Below are 23,946 nucleotides of genomic sequence, written 5' to 3' on the forward strand. Positions count from 1 at the left end.
TACAGGTTCAGATAGAACAGTCTTGTGATTTCATTGGGAACAGTCAATAGCGTAACAATGAATAGTCACAACTGTTTAACATTTATTTTCCAAGCTATTGCTAATTTTTTCTAGAAAACTTCACCTTTCTGTCATCTGCACCTCCTCCCTAAGCAACTTCACCAAGTACCCCATGTTGATCCATTACTTCTCAAGTATTTGGTAGGTGTAGAGGTTTCTCTCTCATTAAAACTAACCTCCAGGTTATTTCACTTTCTTCAGTGTTTCAGAAATGGGAGCATGTAGCATACATAACTCAAAACTTACTTGGCTTTCTGGATCCACACACAGTAGTCTGAGATGTAGAGATCATTTAGAATATAAGCTGGGTCATTTTCCTGAAAAATTTTGTGAATGTCCAGTAGACACTTTAAAACTGCACTTTTCCCTAAAGGAAATTGAAAAAAATAAAATTATCCTCAAGAAAAAAAAATCTGATTTTTTTAACTGAGAAATTCACATATGGAGGAGTAACATATGTATAGCAGCTCAGAGTTTTAATCATTTTTAAATATTTTTCATATTATTTTATTGCAAGATATCGTATCAGTATCATTAAGTCCAAACCTTTTTATTTCTTTCCTGAAGAATTACAGAAAAATCTTTATACTCTATTGTTATAGTTGATTAACTATGGTTACCATAAAAACACCATAAGATATGACAAGGTACATTAAAATAACAAGGAGAGAAGTTACCATAAGTAAATGAATATTTAAATGTATCATAGCTTTAATTAGATAATGTTTCCCTAATTCAAGCTTTCAAAATATCATGGAAAATTATATTTTCAAATGTCTCTATTTCTTAAATCAATATTTTTTGTCAAGGAATTACCTAGAACAAACATAAATTTTTCCACCTTAAAGAACTGAAGAAAACTCAGACTGAAAAATATAAAATATCATAACTCTGCTTCAAAAACAAACTGACAAAATCACTTGGAAAAAAGGTATCAAGTATCGAAGTCTTGTCCAACTTAATTACTTCCTGTTTGTTCAGTCCTGTTCAGTTCAGTCGCTCAGTCATGTCCAACTCTTTGTGACCCCATGGACTGCAGCACGCCAGGCCTCCCTGGCCATCATCAGCTCCAGGAGTTTACTCAAACTCATGTCCATTGAGTCGGTGATGCCATCCAACCATCTCATCCTCTGTCATCCCCTTCTCCTCCCGTCTTCAATCTTTCCCAGCATCAGGGTCTTTTCCAATGAGTCAGTTCTTCGAAACAGGTGGCCAAAGTATTAGAGTTTCAGCTTCAACATTCGTCCTTCCAATGAATATTCAGGACTGATCTCCTTTATGGAGAAGGCGATGGCACCCCACTCCAGTACTCTTGCCTGGAAAATCCCATGGACAGAGGAGCCTGGTAGGCTGCAGTCCACGGGGTAGCGAAGAGTCGGACATGACTGAGTGACTTCACTTTGACTTTTCATTTTCATGCATTGGAGAAGAAAATGGCAACCCACTCCAGTGTTCTTGCCTGGAGAATCCCAGGGACGGGGGAGTCTGTTGGGCTGCCGTCTATGGGGTCGCACAGAGTCGGACACAACTGAAGCGACTTAGCAGCAGCAGATCTCCTTTAGGATGGACTGGTTGGATCTCCTTGATGTCCATGGGACTCTCAACAGTCTTCTCCAACACCAAAGTTCAAAAGTATCAATTTTTCAGTGCTCAGCTTTCTTTATAGTCCAACTCTCACATCCATATATGACTAATGGAAAAACCACAGCTTTGACTAGACGGACCTTTGTGGACAAAGTAATGTCTCTGCTTTTTATATGCTGTCTAGGTTGGTCATAACTTTTCTTCCAAGGAGCAAGCGTCTTTTAATTTCATGGCTGCAGCGACCATCTGCAGTGATTTTGGAACCCCAAAAATAAAAGTCTGTCACTGTTTCCACTGTTTCCCCATCTATTTGCCATGAAGTGATGGGACCCAATGCCATGATCATAGCTTTCTGAATGTTGAGTTTTAAGCCAACTTTTTTACTCTCCTCTTTCACTTTCATCAGAGGCTCTTTAGTTCTTCTTTGCTTTCTGCCATCAGGGTCATCTATGCAGATGTCATCTGCATAGCTGAGGTTATTGATATTTCTCTCAGAAATCTTGATTCCAGCTTGTGCTTCATCCAGTCCAGCATTTCTCATGATGTACTCTGCATATAAGTTAAATAAGCAGGGTGACAATATACAGCCTTGACGTACTCCTTTTCTTATTTGGAACCAGTCTGTTGGTTCACGTCTGGTTCTCACTGTCGCTTCTTGATCTGCATAAAGATTTCTCAGGAGGTAGGTCAGGTGGCCTGGTATTCTCATCTCTTTAAGAATTTTCCACAGTTTGTTGTGATCCACACAGTCGAAGGCTTTGGCATAGTCAATAAAGCAGAAGTAGATGTTTTTCTGGAACTCCCTTGCTTTTTCGATGATCCAACGGATGTTGGCAATTTGATCTCTAGTTCCTCTGCCTTTTCTAAATCCTGTTTGTTAAATGAACCTAATTTTAACCCAAACCCAAACCTACAAAAGGAACCTTTCACAACTCAACAACAACTCTCTAGGTGTTCCAAACTTCAAGATAGTCCCTGAAATTTATCAACTATAAGGCAAATTACTAAATCTACAGTAGTAGCACTTACTTTGATCTGTGAAATACAGCATTTTCAGTTTAATTGCTTTATTCTTATCTTTATAGTCCTAAAACATGAAAATACTGTCTATTCATTTCGTGAAGACACTGGATGTGCTTTCACTGACATTTCCCAACTGACTTTTAGACATAATAAAAGCATCATGAGCTGCCTAATAACACCTCAAGATGCCAAAATTGCAGCCACTAAATTTTTAACACAATTAACCCTAGAAACTAAGCTTCGAAAGAGCAGGGACTTCTATTTTTTTCAGTGGTTAATCCTCAGTATCTAGAACAGAACCCCATAGCAGCAGATTTTTGATTTAAGTATTTTAATGATGAATGAATGACACAGTAATCACCTGCTTTGTGGTTGTTTAGTTGCTAAGTCATATCCAACTCTTTTGTGACCCTGGGTTGCCATTTCCTTCTCCAATGCATGAAAGTGAAAAGTGAAAGTGAAGTCGCTCAGTTGTGTCTGACTCTTCACCTGCTTAAACCCTTGCAATTTCGCCAATCACCTAGCCTCACACACCAAGCTCTGATGATTTTTCCCTGGAAATGCCTCTCAGAGCTACCCTTTCTCCACCACTTCCCAATAACCCATCCTCACTCATCCTAGATTATAAATTCTTCTGCATTCGTCAGATTGCAGACTTTCTCCTGTCAAGCCTTCTCATACATTTTGATGCACTGTTTTCATCAAGTGGTACCCTGCACTTGCTTGCAAGGCTCTATGGACCAGTCTGTGGCTTGATCGGTTCCTCACATCTGGAAGGCCTTAACTTTTTCATTTCACCTAGTAGAATTCTAGCCTGCCTTCACAGCTCAGCTCCCTTCAGGAGGCCTGGACTGACTTCCCCAGGCATCACAATTATTGACCCAACCCTGAAAAGGAGAGAAGTGGAAAGAAAACACGGTTGATTCTCCCTATAACCTCCCTTGCTCATTTCAAAGAAAGAGAAACTTTCTTTGAGACTCAAGGACCATAAGATACTCACAGTGCCCTTGAGTGGAGGATCTAAATTCTGATCTTATTGACTCCAGAAACTACCCACTGTGCTCTGCTACCCATGTGTTCTTGGCCCATTTGGTTATATCACATTTTTATTATTCAGTAGTTAAGGGGGTACTAAATTCAAAACAGAGACCATGTCTTTTTCAAAAATGTTCACAATTTATGTGGCTTCCTTATATGCAGAGGGAAAGAATGTCAATAAACACTTCATTGCTCAATGGGTTAAGAGAAATAAATACTTAGAAGGCCTAAAACTACATTTGGCTAAGTCAAGGTGTTTGTGTCTTATCAAAGTGGCCCAGGGTAACTGTACCTAATGAGTGTGGATCTCCATCTCCCCACCACCACAGACCTACTTTAATTACAAAGTAGGTAACCTTGAAGGCTAAGTTTGAAGACAGGAGGAAGGAACCCAATCATAACTCACAGAACTGATGAAACCAAGTTAGCCATGTTATTCAAACAGGAAAAAATCAAGGGAGAACTAAGGAAACTATGAGAATTTGGGGAAACAGTTTAAATTGCAACAGAGAAAAAAATTGTCAGGGCACGCATATGCCAAGTTCTTACTTTCCCTCTCTCTCTTGTTCAGGGGGTCGGGAGGGGGGACACGGAGTTTTATGACAACTACTAACTTAAAGGTTTCAGAGTCAACCAAAAAGACATTCACTTGAAGCTTACATAAGCTCCTCTATGGCATGATGCCCCAGAATACTGCCTCTCAATATGACATGCCCTACTATGACATGAGAGTTAATAGAAAATGCAAGATTTGGAGCTAGGTCACCTCATATGGTAAAGAATCTGCCTGCAGTGCAGGAGACCCAGGTTTAATCCCTGGGATGGGACGATCCCCTGGAGAAGGGAATGGTAACCCACTCCAGTATTCTTGTCTGAGAATTCCATGGACAGAGGAGCCTGATGGGCTACAGTCCATGGGATCGCAGAGTCAGACACGACTGAACAACTAACACTTTCTTCTTTCTCATAGCAAATAATTCAGTGAGTGAAGAAAAGGGGTAGGTATGCCAGCTTGGAGGGTGGCATGTAAAGGAGCAGAGACTTAAAATGGGGTAGGTTAGGGGAACAACAGAAAGAGACCATTTAGATGGAGCGATAGTTCTCGTAGGGAAACGGGGAGTAAACAGATGAGTTTGGCAGAAGTGAGACTGTGACAAGGAAGGGAATTTGAAGGTGATCAGGCAGGACTGTGGGGACAAGACCTAAAGGCAGCTGTGGGCAGTAGTGAAAAATGACCCTACACACCAGAGATTTTCTGAAAAAAGTGTGTGGAATTAAGGTTACATGTTTAATGAGAATTCATTGCAACCATTACCTAATGAAATTATAGGAGCTCTTTTCTACTTGCTAGATGGGATGCTGATTCATGAATCATTGAATAAAGCAAATTAAATATTTTTTTTTTAAGAAATTTCCAAGTTTCATTTAACAGACATGCCTAAAGTGAGGTTGCCCCTTGCTAGGGGCCACAGGCAAGTTCAAATCTTCCAGTTGTCACAAAATAATAACAATAATAACAGCAATGACCAAAGAAATCAACTTTTAAAATTTAAAGTGAAGTTACACTGTACTTATGTTCTGATCTCTATTTTCTTTCTTTTTTTAAAAAAAGACAAATACACATGGAAAAAAATCTTAAGCCTGAACACACTCATATTTCTATAGTCACTGAACAAACATGTGGGAGTCTGATGTGTGTCGGGCATCGTTTCACACATGGGATTACAGTTGTTTATTTTTCTTTAAACTTTCCCCTATTTTCTTTTTTTTTAAAATATAGTTCATACTTACTTTAATTTTATAGTTCATAACTATGTATAATCTTACTGCAGTAAGGGCAAATTCTACAGAGATTCACAGGCCAATCACATTAGGCATTACTAGGACATTCAAAAACTACCTCCTGTATTGATGTACCTCATATATGGATGCAACTTCACTTATCTTATAAGTTTGAGTTTTTTTTACAGCTTAAGATTATTTGCTATTTTAGATGCAGCAGTGTTCTTAAAGGCAACAGATGCCCTGGATATTCTCTAGAAGCAGAACCCACTGAGGGACAGCCCTGACAACCTGAACTTCTCCCACTGCTCAAGGCTATCATGGCATCTCCATGGACACAGAAATAACTTTCCCCTATTTTCAAAATTCTCCACAATAAACATTTAGTAATTTACCAAAATTCAGATATTCCTGACTACATAGCTAACCCTTGAAATACTGACAAAGAATGTGAAAATTTTTTAATTCTTATTTCAATCTTCTTTACCTTGTATTTTTGAACAATAGACAAGCAACATTTGGATCAGGTGATTCTAGAAAATCACATGTGAGGCAGTTTTAGGCATTCTTTCAAAGTTTATGTTTTCATTGTAAGTCTTATTCAAACTATTTTTGCAGTGTGCTATGTGACAAATAAGCTAACAGATAACTAGGCTACTGGCAGCTGACACTCTAGAACCAAAAGTACATTAAAACCATCCTGCCCCCAACAATGTATACTATTACTCCAAGGACATATTTGATGCCGTGTATTCCTTCTAAATCACCATAGGTGACTGCAGCATCATAGCCAAGAAGCTTGGGAAGCATGCACTTTTTTTTCTTCTCTGTTTTACATCTCTTACACTGACTGCTCTTTCTCTCAAGTTGCCAAGCACTTATCAAGAGCTATGAGCAAAGGAAAGAGCTGGTCCATCTTCAGACAGTCGCACGACCACTGGCTAGAAGGGGACTCAATGTACCTGCCTCCCTGTGGGGTTGTAGCGAGCTGTGGGCTAGTTACACAACACATGGGCCTAAAAAATTGTTCAGACCTAAATCCAAAAAGAATCATTTCTGCTCCAAGGCACTGCAGATGAGTGACCATTTTCCGCCAGTTCACTGCCTGGCCCGGAGAACAAAAAAGCAGGTACCTTGCATAATAACCACAGTAACTAATTTCACTGCAGTGATACACTAACAGACCTCTCTGATGAGTTAAGGATTCTCTGTGCTCACCTGGTCCTCAGTGAAGCCAACGTTTCACTTCTGGGAAAATGACTATCTAATGACAACAGAGAAACACAACACCACCACCAACAAACACATGATAGTAACAATCAGGTGGGCAGTAAACAGTGTTTAACACAGTCTCTGGCTATGCATTCTCCAGCATTCCTTTAATGGGAATGTAAACTAAGAACAATATGCTTTCCTGTTCTGGGCAGATGTGGCATCTCAGGTTAATACATCTTAAACCAGAGACAAGATTGAACTGTTCTAAGTTAGAATCCATTGGCTATCTGAGATCCTCCTATTAGCTGACCAGGTTTGACCATAATCATTCAGTGACAGGCCAGCTCATGGTTGAAGGCTCTTAAGAAATGGCTCCCATCTCTAGGAGATTAGAAGAATAGTGGATATGTTTACTGGCTAAAAGCCAGCATAGAAAAAATAATATAAATTGCTAACTCTATACAGTAAGAGCAGAATTTCTTTTCAACTCTTGGTACATTATAGCTATGATATGACTGTGTTTTCTGGGTATAGTTCTGTCCTTTAAAGTTTTGAACCATACATAACAAGAAGTCAAAAAGAGTAAAGGAGAAAGAAATGGTGATTCAAAACATCTGAAAGAAAGCACTGGTTGGCCTTCATTTGTAAGAGCATCTCAAAATAAAACCCAACATGGCTATCATCTTAAAATGGGTAACTTAGTAGATGCCTGGCTAGAATTCTGGGATTTTGATGAGACCATATTATGAGGAGGGATAATTTATGAGTTATCTTTAACATTAATTTTCAGAGATCACTGGACCATAAAAAGGGATGACAGAAGAACTATATCAAAGTGATCAAAATGAAGAGAATCAAAGTGTGGGAATTTGCTTCAATGTCAGGCTCTGTTAGAAAGTAGCATAAAGTCCTTAACAACACAAACATGAGTTAGTTTAACTTTATGAAAGCTTCTCAGTTATTAAATTACGTATGTGTTATTAAAATTCTACATGTTATCTGTATAGCCACAAATGAAATCAGCAAAAGTAAACACATACTTTATAAATGTTCCCTTTGCCTAGAAAGCACAAACCTCAACCCAAACCTAATTTTCCATCAAGTCTCAACATGGGCCATGCTTCCTTAGGAACTGGCTGCCAACTAACTGCCCAACCCCACCCTCCTCCACCCAAGCTAGTTTGGGTTCTTTCAAAATGCCTGTCACACTGTCTGTTAATTAATAGCTACCCACCAAGTACTCTCTATATACTGCATCATTTAACCCTACTAGTTTGGTGCTTTCTTGCTCATTTCATAAAAGAGGAAACTGAGGCTCAACCGAAGGTGTTAGCCAAGCTCACAGCTAGGAAACAACAGCCATGATGAACATAGGTATGTCTGCGTCCCAGCCACTACATAATACATAGTGTCACTATTTATCACCTTCTGTGGCAAACCTCTTGATGGGAAAGAACACAGCTTTTCATTTGTCTTCCAGAGTCTAAAACAATGTCTGGCAAACGGTAGGATCCTGTTCAGTAAAGGCAGCTTGCTAATGTAACCCAGAGTACACAAAACTTAAGTTTAAAACCACTTGGTCAGATTGCTCAGTTAACTTGTACTAGTTATAACACCTTTGTGATCTGTACCCAAAAGTCAAGGTGTCCTGACAGATGCGTGGTACACAACATGTTTGCCTTCCCTTTTTATTTCTATTCCCAACAAGAAAAGGATGTAGCTGTGCCAACTTTCTCGTACCACCACACCATCTGAAGTTCAAATAATGAATTTAACCCAAGGCTGCTTTTTGCCTTTTCTGCTCTAACAGTCTCTGCTAGATTCGCTGGTTTGAAAGGACAGCCTTGACATTCACTCTATGCTCCTCTTTAAGTCACCTGTCAAAGCCAGCAGTTGTGTCAGTGTAGAAATACATGGCCTGATGTCATCAAAATTACATAATGGCAGCATGACTAATTTCCATTTCTTTAGACAGTTAAGAGTGAGGCATCCAAGTTCAAGGTAGAACATTAAAAAAAAAAAAAACCCATCCACACAGTAAGTATAAAAGTAGACAGGTCAAGAAGCTGAACATGCATGGAGAAAAAGCTCTTAGAACAGCTGCGATCTAGATCTCAATTTTTTAAAAAATCCATAAGCATCTAAAACTTAATTATGCAGATAAAATTGCATTTCAACTATTCTGCCATGAATATGGCATGGATCTCAATGCCTGGTACCTCAATTTAAAATAAACTCTTTGTATTGCTGCTTTAATTAATATTATACTTCATTTTTCCCAGTAGATATTAGTATGAAAAGTTCTGACTTTTTTTTTTTTTTTTGCAATTAGCTTAGTTTCAAATTGGGAAAACTGAGACTGGACACGCAGTCAGAGAGAAGAAACATACAGGAAGAAAGACCGGATTTCTCAAATGGCGTGTAAATGGGAAGAACAAACCTGGTCTGACCAGATTTACAAGTCCCTTTTGGTGACATCAGAAAATTAAGTAGAAAGAGAGGTAAGGGATCTGGGCTTTGTTGTGTTTGGATTTTCTAAGTTTCTGGTCATAGTCATTTAGAGAATACAGGACCTCTACCTCCTCCCCAGACCTCATCTTGGAAGCTACACTGGATGAGACTGAACCTAAACTGTGATGGAAGGAACGGACACCTGGTGCAAGGCCTCACTGCAGCTGAACACGGGCTTGCTAAGTCGCTTCAGTCATGTCTGACTTTTTGAGACCCCATGGACATAGCCCGCCAGGCTTCTCTGTCCATGAGATTTCCAGGCAAGAATACTGGAGTGGGTTGCCATGTCATCCTCCAGGGGATCTTCCCAACCCAGGGATGGAACCTGTGTCTCCTGCTGTTCCTACACTGCAGGACCAATGGGTCCATCTCATCCTATAAGGGGAGAGAAACGTGACAGGATGCCCATCAGTGCTGGCCACTCTTTAGGATGGAAGGCAGCCAAAGACCTTGGCTCACTTGGAAAGGGCTCTCCTCCAACCCCAAATACAGCTGATCTTTGAACAATGACAGGGTTAAGCTGGCCTTTGTATCTACAGTTCTACCCCATCCACAGATTCAACCAACCATGGACAGTGGGGCGCTACAGTATTTTCCACTGAAGAAAAAAATTCACCTGTAAGAGGACCTGAAAGCATCAGTCGCGTCCGACTGTTTGCAACCCCAAGGACAGTAGCCCACCAGGCTCCTCTGTCCATGGACTTCTCCAGGAAAGAAAACTGGAGTGGGTAGCCATTCCCTTCTTCAGGGGATCTTCCTGATCCAAGGATCAAACCTGGGTCTTCCACACTGCAGACAGATTCCTTACTATCTCAGCCACCAAGGAAGCCCATAAAAGGACCTGCCCAAGTTCAAAGTCAAGCTTGTTCAAGGGTCAACTTCATATGTACTTATAGCAAGGGGAGGCAAATTTTTTCTCTAAAGAGCCAGAGAGTAAATATTTTGCTTTGCAGGCCACATGATCTGTTGCAACTACTCAACTCTGCCATTATATCACAAAAGCAGCCATAAACAACACCCCAGTGAATGAGGACGACTATGTTCCAATAAAGCTTCATTTACGGGCACTAAAATTTGAAGTTCATATAATTTACGTGTGTCATGAAATGCTATTTTTGTTTTGATTTTTTTTCAACATTTGAAGATGTTAAGATATTATCTTAAGGGACTATTTCTCCTTTGTATATTGTAAATACTTATATTTTGTACTTTTGTCTTATCATTCCTGTTACACAATAAACTCAAGAGTCAAAGCCAAGTCATATATATCCTCATAATTCTTTCCTGATTCTCTTTTAATGTCTTGTACAGAGAAGGGATTTGATTTGTGTCTGTTGAATAAATATATGCTTGGTCATTATTTTTCAGTATTAATTTCTATTTAAAGGAACCCTAAATTGCAAAAATATAATTCTTCCATGATTTCCAGATAACATACAAGTATTTATTATTCAATATACATCATCTGGGCTTCCCTGGTGGCTCAGACAGTAAAGAATTCTCCTGCAACGCAGGAGACCTGGGTTTGATCCCTGGGTTGGGAAGATACCCTGGAGGAGGACATGGCAACCCACTCCAGTATTTTTTCTTGGAGAATCCCATGGACAGAGGAGCCTGGGGGCTACAGTCCATGAGGTCACAAAGTGTCAGACAAAACTGAATGACTAAGCACAGCACAGCACATACTTCATCTAGGTCTCAATATTACCATGCCACAGGACTTTCACTCTTTAGGGTAAATAAAATATTTTCTCTTTGTTCTCCCAAATTTGTCTTAAATATATACATTTTTATACCTTTATCTTCTTAAAGAAAGTTTATAGTTACTTCCTTAAAAATTCAGATTAAAAAAAATCTCAAAATTGACTTTAGATTTATTAAAAGAGTCATAAACATAGAATTTTTTTAAGCCATAATATCAAACCACGTAACTAACTTCCTGGGGTTCTTTTCCATTGCTCAGATCAGAAACTGTAGAAATTAACAAAAAATCTTATATAAATGGTATAGGAAATACCATGTAGACTTAAATGTAAATAACATGTAGATTTAAATACTTAAAAGATAAGCAGTGTATCTTGAGCTATTACCCACCCATAAGATACTTTAAGTGATTTTTTTGGGGGGAGCAGAATAACCACAAGATCTTAATCAGTTATGGCAATTAAAAGCAATTTATTATTTGTAAACCGTACAGGAAATGCTGCCCCCTAGAGAATATTTTTGGATTAGGAAATGGCAACCCACTCCAGTATTCTCGCCTGGAGAATCCCAGGGACAGAGGAGCCTGGTGGGCTGCCACCTATGCGGTCACACAGAATCGGACATGACTGAAGCGACTTAGCAGAGAATATTTTAAAGAGAACAAAGAACACTTTATACAAATGTAAACCAGTAATTTCCAGGCAAGCAATCTAAAAAAATTTCAGTGATTAACAATATTTAATGATGAATAAGATACTTAGAGGAAATATGTGTCTATGGAGTTGATCAGAATTTTATTTTCTTCCCTTTAATGTTCATGCTCATATACAATACCCTTCCTTCCATACAAAAGTATATGTATAAACCCAAAAATGCTGTGAGGATAAATAATATAGATAGGCAGTAAGAATGTGCCAATTTAAGATTGGGAACACGGATTTAGGCTCTGAGGAAGCGATGGAAGTAAAAGAAGTTTGCTCTGCCTTGTCGAAGAATCCCAGAAGAGCAAGGCCGAAGACTGGCACATGGGGACTTCCCAGGGGAATCCTCGCCTTCACAGGTTCCAGCTGCAGTTCACACTTGCCAGGGCTCCAAAGTCCCTCCTTTCTTAGGCTGGTTGGCATGTAAGGAAGCAGTCAGCAAAAGCAGATACCAACACAACTTCAAATATCCAATCTGAATTCCATGCTATTGAAATTAACTGAAAGCACTACAGTTGTTCCATTCTTCAAAATGTTTTAACTGTGACAGGGAATTGACCAAGAAAGGAAAAGTTCAAGAACAATTTAGAATGAAGAGGGAAACAGCAAGAAATATCGTCTCCTGACTGGAGAGCAGGAGATTAAGTGATCATATTAGGGAAGCAGAGAAATCAATTCTGGAGACCAGTTGACTCAAGTAAAACTGTCAACTAATTTTAGAGGCTGTAGGGTAATAGTGAAGAACAGAGAAACCTGGTGTGCTATGGGGTCGCAAACAGTCAGACACGACTTAGCAACTGAACAACAAGGGCAAATCTCAGGGTCAGAGAGCCTATCAATTCCCAAGTTTCACTGATGAAACAGATGCTCATCTATAAAATGTCTCATGCCCCTCACTCACAATATTTAGAATACTTCCCTCCACCCTGCTATGCAATACTACCAGTCCTTGAAGTCCCAATTCAAATCTCGAGTCCCGAATGAAGCTTTCTCTGATCCCTAACGAAATATCACCTCTCCCTGTTTTGAAACCGCTCACTCAGCATTTCCTGTAAGGTGCTTACCACTGTCTGCTCTGTCTTTAATGTTTGTGATGGACATTTTAGCTCCCTTATTCATGAAGATGTTCCCCAAATACAGTCCGTGAACCTAATTCAGCTTTCTGCTGCTCTTCATATGGGCACTTTGTACATAATAAATAGCTTTATAGTAGGTGCTGACAAATACCTACTGAATGAATAAGTTAACAGATGAACACAATAACCAATGAACAAGTACTTTAGAGCGACGGGAAACTGAGGAGGAGCCTAGAATCAGAAGTCAAACAAGGCAGAAGCTCCCCTCTGCAGGAAATGACGTGTCATACGTGACTTAAAGCTCAGCCAGTTTTCCTGGCTTTATATTATCATTCACTGTATTTCTCCTTTGAACTACTTATTACAAGATGTAATTTTTTAAAAACCTGTGCTATTCCAGGACCCCAATAGAATTTTAAGTTCTCCCAGTGCAAGTCATGTCCCACCTGCTTACTCCAAGATCTCCAGACCCAGCTCAGCATCTTCGCATAGCAAGTGCTCAACAAATGCTTGTTGAATAACCCTCAAAATCATTTCATATAAGGCCCATAAGAAAGAACAATTAAAAGGTCTAATAGTTCTTTAAAATGTCCATAATTGAGAACCCACAAAAATTAAGTACAGATAAATGTAAACATCAAAAACTAGTGATTTTTCTTCTAGTTTTCAAGTTAGGATAATTTTTAAAATTCAATAAAAAGAAGCTGGGATGTCTCTGGTAGCCCAGTGGCTAAGACCTCGAGCTCCCAATGCAGGGGACCTGGGTTCAAGTCCTGCTTGGGGAACTGGATCCCACACGCTACAATGCTACACAGTCATATTAATTAATTAATTATTTTTAAAAAGAAGCATTTGGATACTGGACTAAAGAGAAATGAAATGCTAAAAATAAACTCATCTTCCAGGTTGCATGAGGTCTCAGAGCTCACACAATACACTTGCCATAGTTCTGTTTCTTAAACAACCATTTGCCTTAAAGGAAAAGATCAGCCCTAAGCCACTTACTATGGCTCTTTTCTTTCACATGGATTGTGCTATTATTTCTATTCACAGAAGAGGTTAGTAAAGCTGTCATTTCAGTCGTTTCTGAAAAAGTGATTAGCCCAGTAAGACTAATATGTAAGGGCTATTAATTACATGAAATAATGCCAGCTTTTACTTGGTAACAATAACTAATCGCCAGAAGGCTATTTCTTAGGTTATAGTCTGCCCACAGAACTACCAGACATCAGATCTCAAATGTTCACAGAAGGGTAGGTTTCTTGTTAGACCTAAAAACAAAACAGAACCTGAAATAATAACTTCAAACATGCATTTTTACTAGCCAAAAATTTTATATAATGGTCTGAACAAAGACTACTATGTTTTCTAAAAGATGGTGAATAAATTTAAATTGAAAACACAGATATATAGGGGTTAAGACCCCAGATTCTTTTTAAAAAATAACTTTTTATAAAGGAAGATCACAACATGTACAAAGAGAAAAAATAGGGTGGTGAACCCCCAAGTACTCATTACCCAGCTTCAGCAAGGACCAACTCATGGCCAGCCTTGTCTCCACACCCTCCCACTTTCCGCCAACCCACTGTGGAGTATTGTAAAGTCAATCCCAGTTTCATAAAATTTCCTTTACTATAACTATTTCAATACTTCAAAGGGCACAGACCTAAGAGTCAGGCAGACCCAGCGTCCAATCCAGGCTCCACCAACTCCTAGCTGAGTGAGCCTGGGCAACTGGACTGAACTTCCTTGAGACTGTCTTCTTCTATCCATGAGATGGAGACTGACATCCCGACTTCTCAGGAAGACAGTGTGGATATAATGAGGAACTGAGCCTCGTGCTGGCACACAGAAAGGAGTCACCAAGGTGCTGTGGCTAGAACGATCACTGTGCTAGCACATTAAGACAGGGCTCTGTGGCTCATTTCCAGTGCGGCTCACAAAGGACAAAATAGATATCAAGTTTTTCCATATTTTAAGAAGGGATGCTTAACCCTCTGTTGCTAAACTCGTAAGACACTAGCCAAAAACCTGGTATGTCACCTCCGGACCAATATTCACCTCCTGGAATTTAAGGGTATCATGGTCCAGAAAATCTCTTCGGATAAGACTGTTGGGGAACTATGGGATTTCTACCATCATTCATGAGGAAGGGAAAAAGGTGCTCTCCTGTCTCTTGGTTTTTCTTAAACCAAGAGAAAGGAGATTTCAAAGGGGGGACCTTGGAGAGCATAAGATACCTGTCCTGGAAACTGTGGGGCACAAAGACTGTTGTCTGACCCCAAACTGATAAAAGGCCCCCATAGAGAAGCAGGCAGGAGCAGCCTGTGGCTGAGTAGAGAGTAGCTCTGGAAGAAAGAAAGGTTCCCGCAGCAGGGTAAGGGCCCCCTCCCCACTGCTGGCTTCCCAACCTGAGGCAAGCCCAAGCTGGGGAAGGGAAGATTTATATTTTTAATCAAGTTCAAAGGGAACATTTTAAGTACTGAAATGAGACTTCTCTTATAATCTAAAGCAATATAAAAAGTTATAGAATATTTATCATATAGGATATATGTGTGTGATGTGATATTTATAGGATATATATTCCATCCATAAGCAATAAAAGAAACACTCCACAGAAAGAGCTTGAAGTGGGAACAGGGAGAAAAAATTAAGTTTTTTCCCTTTTACCCCTTGATGTTTAGCCCTTTCAATCTAACAGTTACATGATATGCTCAATAACCATACAAGAATGTGGAAGAAGAATAAAGAATGCCTTTAGAAAGATGAATGAAACACAGATAGTAGAATAAACAGTAAGTTGTATAAACAATGTATAATCAAGTACTCAGGTCATTTATAAAAGCAATAAAATTTCTTAAGACATACTAGAACACTGCTCTCTTTTAATTCCTTTTTATCATTGATTTTCAGTGAATAATGGCAGCTAAGTGATACTTCCATGAAGGATTCTTCTTAATCTTCTCAAAAGAATGAAGGAAGAAGTAAAAAATTGCTAAAGATACAGGAACAGAGGGGGAAAACATGGAATGATCATGTGCCCCAAGATTATAGATTCAGACAGAGGAATTCCACATGCAAGACCCGACATTAAGCACTAAAATGACACTTGAAAGCACAAAGTAGGTTTTCTTCTCTTACAAGAATTTGAGCTATCCGTACAGCAACAGTGAGAGATGAATGTACAGTCTTCCAGGGGTGGGGAAGGTATAGAAGAGAGAATGTAAAGTTGAAAACAGCCAAAGGCCCAGAGAAGAATTTTGTAAGGCCTCTGTGAAGTCAGGTAAAGCAAATTCATGGCTCTTTAAAAACTTAGCTCTCAGTCAATCTGTAGATTCTGATACCAGCCTTCCTTCCTTGGTTTCGGAAACGTGTTTCACGTAAGATTTGCATTTCTTCTGGGGAGAGAGTTATTTATTACTTTCAACTATGAAAGCATGACACTGACCTTCAGAATAAAAGTGTGATGGCTTTTTTGATTATAAGTAGGCACGAATTCATTCTTGGAAAACGTTAAATGCCAAACCAGCGCTACCTGCACTTAAACTATAAGGTGTCTGAACAACTGAGACTCTTCAATGGTATTAATGGCATCCCGGTGGCACCCACCTGTATGAACAAAGGCGTCAACCCTCATCCAGAGCTTGCCATCCCCATAGTTTAGGGCATGAACTCTAGACAACCTAGCTCTCTGTTTCAGCACTAACTAGCCACAACCCAAACAAGCCACAGAACATACTGTGCATGGTTTATACAGGGTTGGGATTCATTTTCAGCATGCTACCTCGGGTTTTCTGTTGCTATCACAACACAGCTGATAAGCCTTTTTTTGTAGATAGATAATAATGGAAACTTAAGTCGAAATTTTCAATTCCGACCTACTAAAACTGAGGAATTGACTACAGTGTAAGTCAAGGCAATCAAATTTATTTTTGATTATGAATCACACAACTGCTTACTTTTCAAATAAAAACCCAGAGAACTAGATTATTTCGCAGAATAAAATAACAAGAGGGTGTGTGTGTGTGTGTGTGTGTGCGCGCGTACATGCACATGCATGCTCATCCGTGCATGTGCACACGCACATGGGGGTTTTGCAAGTTTTCCATCTCAAAGCCATGATATAACAAGAAAATCACAGCTGCATTCTCACTGTTTAAATCTATGAATAATGTGCAGATAATCTAGCATGACTTCAACAAGAAATTAACTGTGACATGTACTCAAATTCAACAATCAGTCATTTATAGTAGATTGACTTTTCAAGATAATTTTTGCAGTTCAAAAAAAATATCTTGGGGACTTGCCTGGAGGTCCAGTGGTTAACACTCGCCTTCCAATGAAGGGAGTATGGATTTGATCCCTGGTCAGGGAGCTAGGATCCCACATGCCTCAGGGCCAAAACACCAAAACATAAAACAAAAGCAATATAGTAACAATTTCAACAAAGACTTTAAAAATAGTCCACACCAAAAATATCTTTAAAAAAATATCTTAGAAGGTAAAAAGAAAGAATATCCAAAAAAAAACACAAACAAACAAAACAGTGTGTTTCCCCAGAAGACAGATTCCTCAAAGGCAGTAGCTCTTCTGTTCTATAATCAACAATCCTTTAAAATAAAATACTGCTAGTCTAAACCAGTAGGATGAATTTAAAAAGATCTTTCACTTAACTATGATTCATTTTTACGATTATTATCTATTTTAAAAGAATCTACTTCAAAGATGACTTTTCCCCCCAGGGCAGGAAAACTATGGGTCACACAGAAGTCAAAGAAAAACCTAGATAAATCCTAGGAGGGAGAAAACAGTACAGATGTGATTATTCCCATTAAGCCTAATGATATAAAGGAACGAACTTCTTCCTTTCTCCTTCTTAACCTCAAGTCTGAAAACTAAACCTCCAGAAGCACTGTTATCTAAAGACAAAGAAATAATGAGACTCCCTAAAAAAAAAATAAGAAATGACCATAAAGTATACCAAGTGAGTTTTAATAAAAATGTGCCAGAACTAATACATACAAATGGATGTTGTCCCCTTAAAAAAGTCATTACCTTGGAAATTATATACTTAATCCAGTGATGCTGTTATAGGCACTTTGGAATTTGTTTCAGAGCTTAGAATTTTCCACATCCTTAAAAATAGCAAACATTTGTCTTTTGGGGTTTGATTTAGCAGTAATCAAGTAACCAGAGTAGCTGAACTTTCTCTGGAAAACCTTTCCTGATCTGCCAAATCCAGGTTCTGTGCCCCTCCTAGGATGACTGTCCTTCCTCCAACAGAGAACTTTTCACTCACCGCTGGAATTGTTTACTTACTTACCATCGGTCACCTTGGCAAAACTGTAAACTTCACAGGAGCAGGGAACTTACTTATTAATTTACTCACAACCCTAAAATAAAGCCTAGAAAATTACAGGCATCTGTATGACACAGAAATACTGAATGATACAATCTACTAAATACAAGATGTTTTGGAACACTGTCTGTATTTACCCTCCCCACTCTCGAACTCTAAAAAAAGTACCACACCTGTCTGTATGATTATATACCTATAGAGAGAGACAATTACTTTATATAATACCTGAGAGGAAGAGTGTTTGGATTGAATGATTTTCATTACTTATTTTTGTAAAGGAAGAAAAGTAAAAATCAATGACTACATCCTCACAGACTAAAAACATTTAACTTTTCACTCTCAAATTTGCAAGCATAACATCTTACCTAGCTGCAATATCTTTATAGTGTCTCTGTAGGCTTTCATCACCAGCTTAAAATGGCGGTACAGTGGATAACACAAAACTCTTCTTCCAAAAGACACCAGGATTTCATGAACATTAGTCCAAGTCTGTGAAGTATCATTTACATGAATAATCATTTCCATATTACACAAAACAAAAGCACCACAACAAAATGTAAAACTATTCTCAATTAAAAACCAAGTCTGAGTCAACATGAAGCCAAGTGGAAGATAAATACAGTGCCATACAGTGAGACTCTTTCTGTAAACTTATAATAAAATTTTTATCTCGGCCTTTGTAATTCCTCATACTTTATCAACATATCACAAGTGCTCCTTAAAAATCACATTCATAGCAGGAAAGTTTTTAAAGTCTTTTAAGAATTACCACTATGAATGTGAAACACATGGTACTAACAAAATACAGATGCGCATAAAATGCATCTCTAAATGATACATGTTTCATGTTTTTGTCCTTTAGGACCATTCGAGATAATACAGATGAAAAATGCAGAACTCTTTATTGCAATGTGTTCAGAGTTCCCTTCTTTCCTCTCTCTCTTTGTTTTTCTGCTTTGGGCATGAGTAATACATGGCATTTACTTCAGTAATTTACTTTCACTTATCAAAGCGAAAACTACCCATTTCTGTGAAAAGGCTTTATCTTGAATGGTATCAAACTGATGCCATCAGCAATGTAAAACTTAATGAAAACACATTTTCTACAAAATTGTTTTTTAATTGGGTTTTGATTTAAAATGTATAAAAATGTTAACCTGCAAATAAAACTTAACATATAACATTAAAGGAGTACAACATTTCCATGTATATTCACCTTTAATAAATGAGTGATCTGATTAAGAATACTGAGTACTCAACAAAGAATAGTTGATATAATATAAAAAACAATGGTGAACTTCTAAAAAATTCTGGCAAAAACTAAATACTTATAAAAGTTTGACAGAGCTGGTTATATGTATGACAATAGCAAGTTATCTAAAAAACAATAAAAAATATCAAAATAAAATCATAAATCGATGAACTTTTTCATGCAGATTTTAATAACTAAACTATGAAATGATCTAGTCACCAACTACTTTGTTTTCAATATTGGAATAATTACTGTGAGTATCACAAAAGTGGATTTATCCACTATATGCTGATTGTGGAAATACACAGAACCCAAGAGGAGTCCAGAGAAAAGCACTTTTCCATCTTAAATATGCATATGAATTTCTGGAGATCTTGCTATAGAGTCTAGCTCAGAGGGTCTGCTCTGTGATTCTGTCTTTTCAACAAGCTCCCAGCAGAGGATACTGGTCAGGCAGTTGGTTCATGGACATTCTTGGAGTAGCAAGATTCTCTGCTAAAGTGAAGTGTTTCAGTTCCTGTTTTTATCTTACCTATTATTTGAACAGATGTAGGGTATTTTGGAAGTTTGGAGACAATGTCTGTTATGGGAAGATGTATGCCAATATATGCCAACTTACATATAGGCCTTATCTATTATTTGAACAAAGTGATGCCATGAAACAACTTTGATTTTCCAACTGAAAATGTACACTATTTAGGATTCAAACTGGGGTGGGGAGGAAACAGAAACAAAACTAGTTGCCTTAATAGACGATGCAGTTATCAATTGTCTTAAATAAACACTTTTTTAAAGCTTCTGTTTTGATGGACAACAGCATGTTCAAAACTAGTAAATTTAAAGACACCATCCTTTGCCATTTGAAATATAAACAAGTGCTTTCTAGAAAACAGACACAAAAACAATTATGGCTATATTAGAAGAGTTATGAGATCTAAACATACCAATTGTAGAAACCTAGGATAAATTATTTAAGCTATATAACCTATGTTTCTTCATCTGTAAAACACCAGTAATACTTATCTCACAGACTTACTGCAAGGTTAGGTGAAGTAATATTTATATGAAAGGCTTAGCACAGTCTCTGGTGGTAAGTGACAGTTAACAGTATTATCACCTAGGTTTGCTGCCTGTCTTTGAGCTCTGAGCCCCAATATATGCCAACTTACATACAGGCCTCAAATTTGACCCAGCATCTTCCCATAACAGACAATGTCCCCATCACTTCTTCAAACTTCGAAGATAACCCTACATTTGGCCTTCTTTATGTACTATGATTAGCGTAAGAGTAACAGATAAAAGCAAAATTTCATTTAACAACATGGGGAAAAAAAAACTAGTACAATAAAGTTACCACTTTTCAGTCCAGGTTCGATGCATGAGACAGGGCGCTCAGGGCCGGTGCACTGGGATGGCCCTGAGGGATGGGATGGGGAGGGAGGTTCAGGATGGGAGACACATGTACACCCATGGCTGATTCATGTCAATGTATGGCAAAAACCACTACAATATTGTAAAGTAATAAGCCTCCAATTAAAATAAATTAGTTAATTTGCAAAAAAAAAAAAAGTCAAAGAATTGCTTAAATTACCACAAATGAACTAATAACAACAAAATGTAACTCTGAAGAAACAAAATCTAAACAACTGCAACTGAAAACTGTACCTCAAACCAGCACAGCGTTGGGCTCAATTTTCTGATATTCCATGCAGATTCAACCTTTATTTGTTATGAAGAAAAGGATAGTGTCATATGAGAGGTAAAGTCATTTAGAAAGAAAACAACTATATCCACTTATTCAACTAGTATATGAATAGTATTGACATGTGTAAAACCTAAGAAGTGTCTATGGCTTTGCTGATGTCAAGGTGATCAAACGCCAAGTCTCTACTTTCTTCAGAATTTTATAAAGTGAAGCTTTTGCACTGGTAAGAGTACCAGAACACAAGAGCACATAAGCAAGAGCTTTGAAACTAAAGAAAAGCAATGCATGCTCAATTTCTGTCCTTCTCAACTAGGTTACTTACCTCCCAAATATTTCACAAACAATCTACGAAAAGACTCAAAGATAATGTTAAAGTACCCTCTGTGGCATTTAAAAAGCTGCTGAAGAATCTGGCTTTTCAGAGAAGGTCTGCAAGAATAAGTACATTCTAGAGAAGACCTTGAAGTTTGCAAGACTTTGTGATTTCAAATATATGAATCTAAGAATGAAAAATGCAAAATTTTATTGGGCATAACTAAACACTCTCACTCATCTTCTCAAGCAATATGAAGCTATTTTTTCTGTCAAAGAAAACATTTTCTCTGACTATGGTGTTCTAAATAGGTGAGTGGAACAAAATCCATTTTCAGTTATAGTATGCACTTAATACACTCATTAATATTCATTTTGGAGTCAAATACAAATCTCAAAAGTCACCTTTGAAATTTTCAGAATCCCAACAGCAAAAAAACTTGACACATATCAAATCCTTATCCCAATATTATGCTAATACTATTATGTTAAGTAGGCGAGAAAAGCAGGTTAAATAATAGTACATACATTACAACCCAATATAAATACATGTGTGTGATGAAAGAAGCCGAGAAGAGAAACATTTCCTTGTAACAATGGCTACCTTTGATAGCTGAGATGACAGGAAATTTTAATTATTTTCTTCCTGTATTCTCCTTTACAATGATATGAATTATTTGTGTAATCTAAAAAGAAGGAGGGGGGAGGGATACGATAGGGGTAGGAGATGAACTATTATGTACAAAATAAATAAGATACAAGAATACAGTGTACAGCACAAGGAAATATAAGTAAAATATATAAAAATACTGAATCACTACATTGTAAACGTGAAATATTGTAAATCAACTTTATGCCAATTTAAAGAATTTTTTAATTTAATAAATAAATAAAAAACAGGGAAGCATATGCACACCTCAAGTATAACCCCTTGAGCAAAAATTATTATCAATAGATACAGGGACACATTAACTGGAAAGATTTTTTTTCTGGCTTTTCAGCCTTTTGAAAAAAACATATATATACGATCAGAGATACAGGTGAGAAAGAAATTCAGCTCTTCATTTACAGAATCAAGTGTGGTATAAGAAGAGATACAATACAATTGTATATATTTCTTTAAAAGATCATTTTAAAAAGTAAGATCATCCTTTCTTTACAAAAAGATTTACTTTTGCAATAGGATTTCACTGAATAGCAAACAGATACAATTCAGGTTTTTAAAATGTGATTTACATACAATTTTTCAGAAGTACAAATACTATTTAAATTGAGGGACACCTGCAGATAAATGCTCACATTCCTTTTTGTACAAAATACTATACCTTACATCTGTTAATAGACAGCTCAGAGAAAGACTAGAAATGGTAAAGTTTACCCCTTTCCAATGTCAGGTGTCATGTGGCAACAGGTGTCTCATTTGGTCACTTCATCTCCTAAAAGAGATGAGAACCCAGGATATCCTTCTTCCCTACCTTCAGCTTTACTTCCCCACTCTGCTATTGAGTGAGACTAATGCCAAGAGAGAAGGAAAAAAAGACCAAATAAAAGCATTATGCTGGGGCTTCCATGGTGGCTCAGTGCGTAAGAATCCACCTGCCAATGCAGGGGACACAGGTTCAATGCCTAGTCCGGGAAGATCCCACATGCCTTGAGCAACTAAGCCCATGTGCCACAACTACTGAGCCTGTGCTCTAGAGCCCGCAATCCGCAACTACTGAGCCAGCCCATGCACCCTGGAACCCGTGCTCCGAAACAAGAGGTCACTCCAGTGAAAAGGCTGCATACCTCAAGAGAGTAGCCCCTGCTTGACACAACTAGAGAAAAGCTTGTGCAGCAATGAAGACCCAGCACAATCAAAAATGAATAAATGAACAAATCTTTAAAAAGCATTATGCTTTCATGCTGGCATCCATCACCAACAGACCTGTGCACCTCAGTTCGGACTGTCCCCAAATAAACACTCATGACCTTAATACAGTTTACTCTGTACAACAGTCTATGCCAACATTCACAGACACACACGCACTTACATTCCTCTCTCCTTCGGTGACACGGGTCTCATAGCAATATGCCAGAAGGATATCAATCAAACTGTAGTACACCTGACGATGGGCTTTCTTGTCCAGCAGGTAAGATTTATTAACAAATTTTCGCAGCTGATATTTCTCTTCTTCAGAAAAAGATACTAGAAGAAAATGCATTTAAAACTTAGATGTTTCATTCTGTTTGGTAAAACCCCCACTGCAGACAGATTTGTCAAAATTAGAACTTTAATTATAGAAACTGAAATAAAAATTCTTAAACTCTGGACATAGAAACAACTTTTTAATTAGACATCACAATTTTTTTAAGAGCTATGTATTTGTTCAAATTCTAGTAGGGCTAAAAAAAAAAGAAAAAAATGTCTAAACAATATCTATTCCTTATATCCAGACCCCTCCCACATACTGGCTGGTTTTTTTTTTTTTGCTACACAGTTCTGTACTCAAGACAGCTAAATGACAACTCTGTTGTCAACAACAACAACAACAACAACTCTGACAATTACTCAACTGACTTTAAAAATAAGATAATTATATTTTGATAACAGAAAACATGTGAAACACTCTGTAAATATTATT

At 37.9% G+C, this 23,946-nt stretch overlaps 1 protein-coding gene across 1 annotated transcript in view; it reads right to left on the reverse strand.

Annotated features, from left to right (window-relative positions):
- Nucleotides 1-23,946, reverse strand: part of SHQ1 (SHQ1, H/ACA ribonucleoprotein assembly factor) — a 103,421-nt gene that overhangs the window by 45,116 nt on the left and 34,359 nt on the right. Inside the window, exons 7-10 of the mRNA XM_010861999.1 lie at nucleotides 23,356-23,510; nucleotides 20,971-21,024; nucleotides 18,419-18,542; nucleotides 307-427 (exon numbers count right to left, since the gene is read on the reverse strand). Of these exons, the coding sequence (XP_010860301.1) occupies nucleotides 307-427; nucleotides 18,419-18,542; nucleotides 20,971-21,024; nucleotides 23,356-23,510 (454 nt within the window). The remainder of the gene's footprint in view (nucleotides 1-306; nucleotides 428-18,418; nucleotides 18,543-20,970; nucleotides 21,025-23,355; nucleotides 23,511-23,946) is intronic.

Source organism: Bison bison, unplaced genomic scaffold (assembly GCF_000754665.1).
Source record: "Bison bison bison isolate TAMUID 2011002044 unplaced genomic scaffold, Bison_UMD1.0 scf7180017864474, whole genome shotgun sequence".
Lineage (NCBI taxonomy): Eukaryota > Metazoa > Chordata > Mammalia > Artiodactyla > Bovidae > Bison > Bison bison.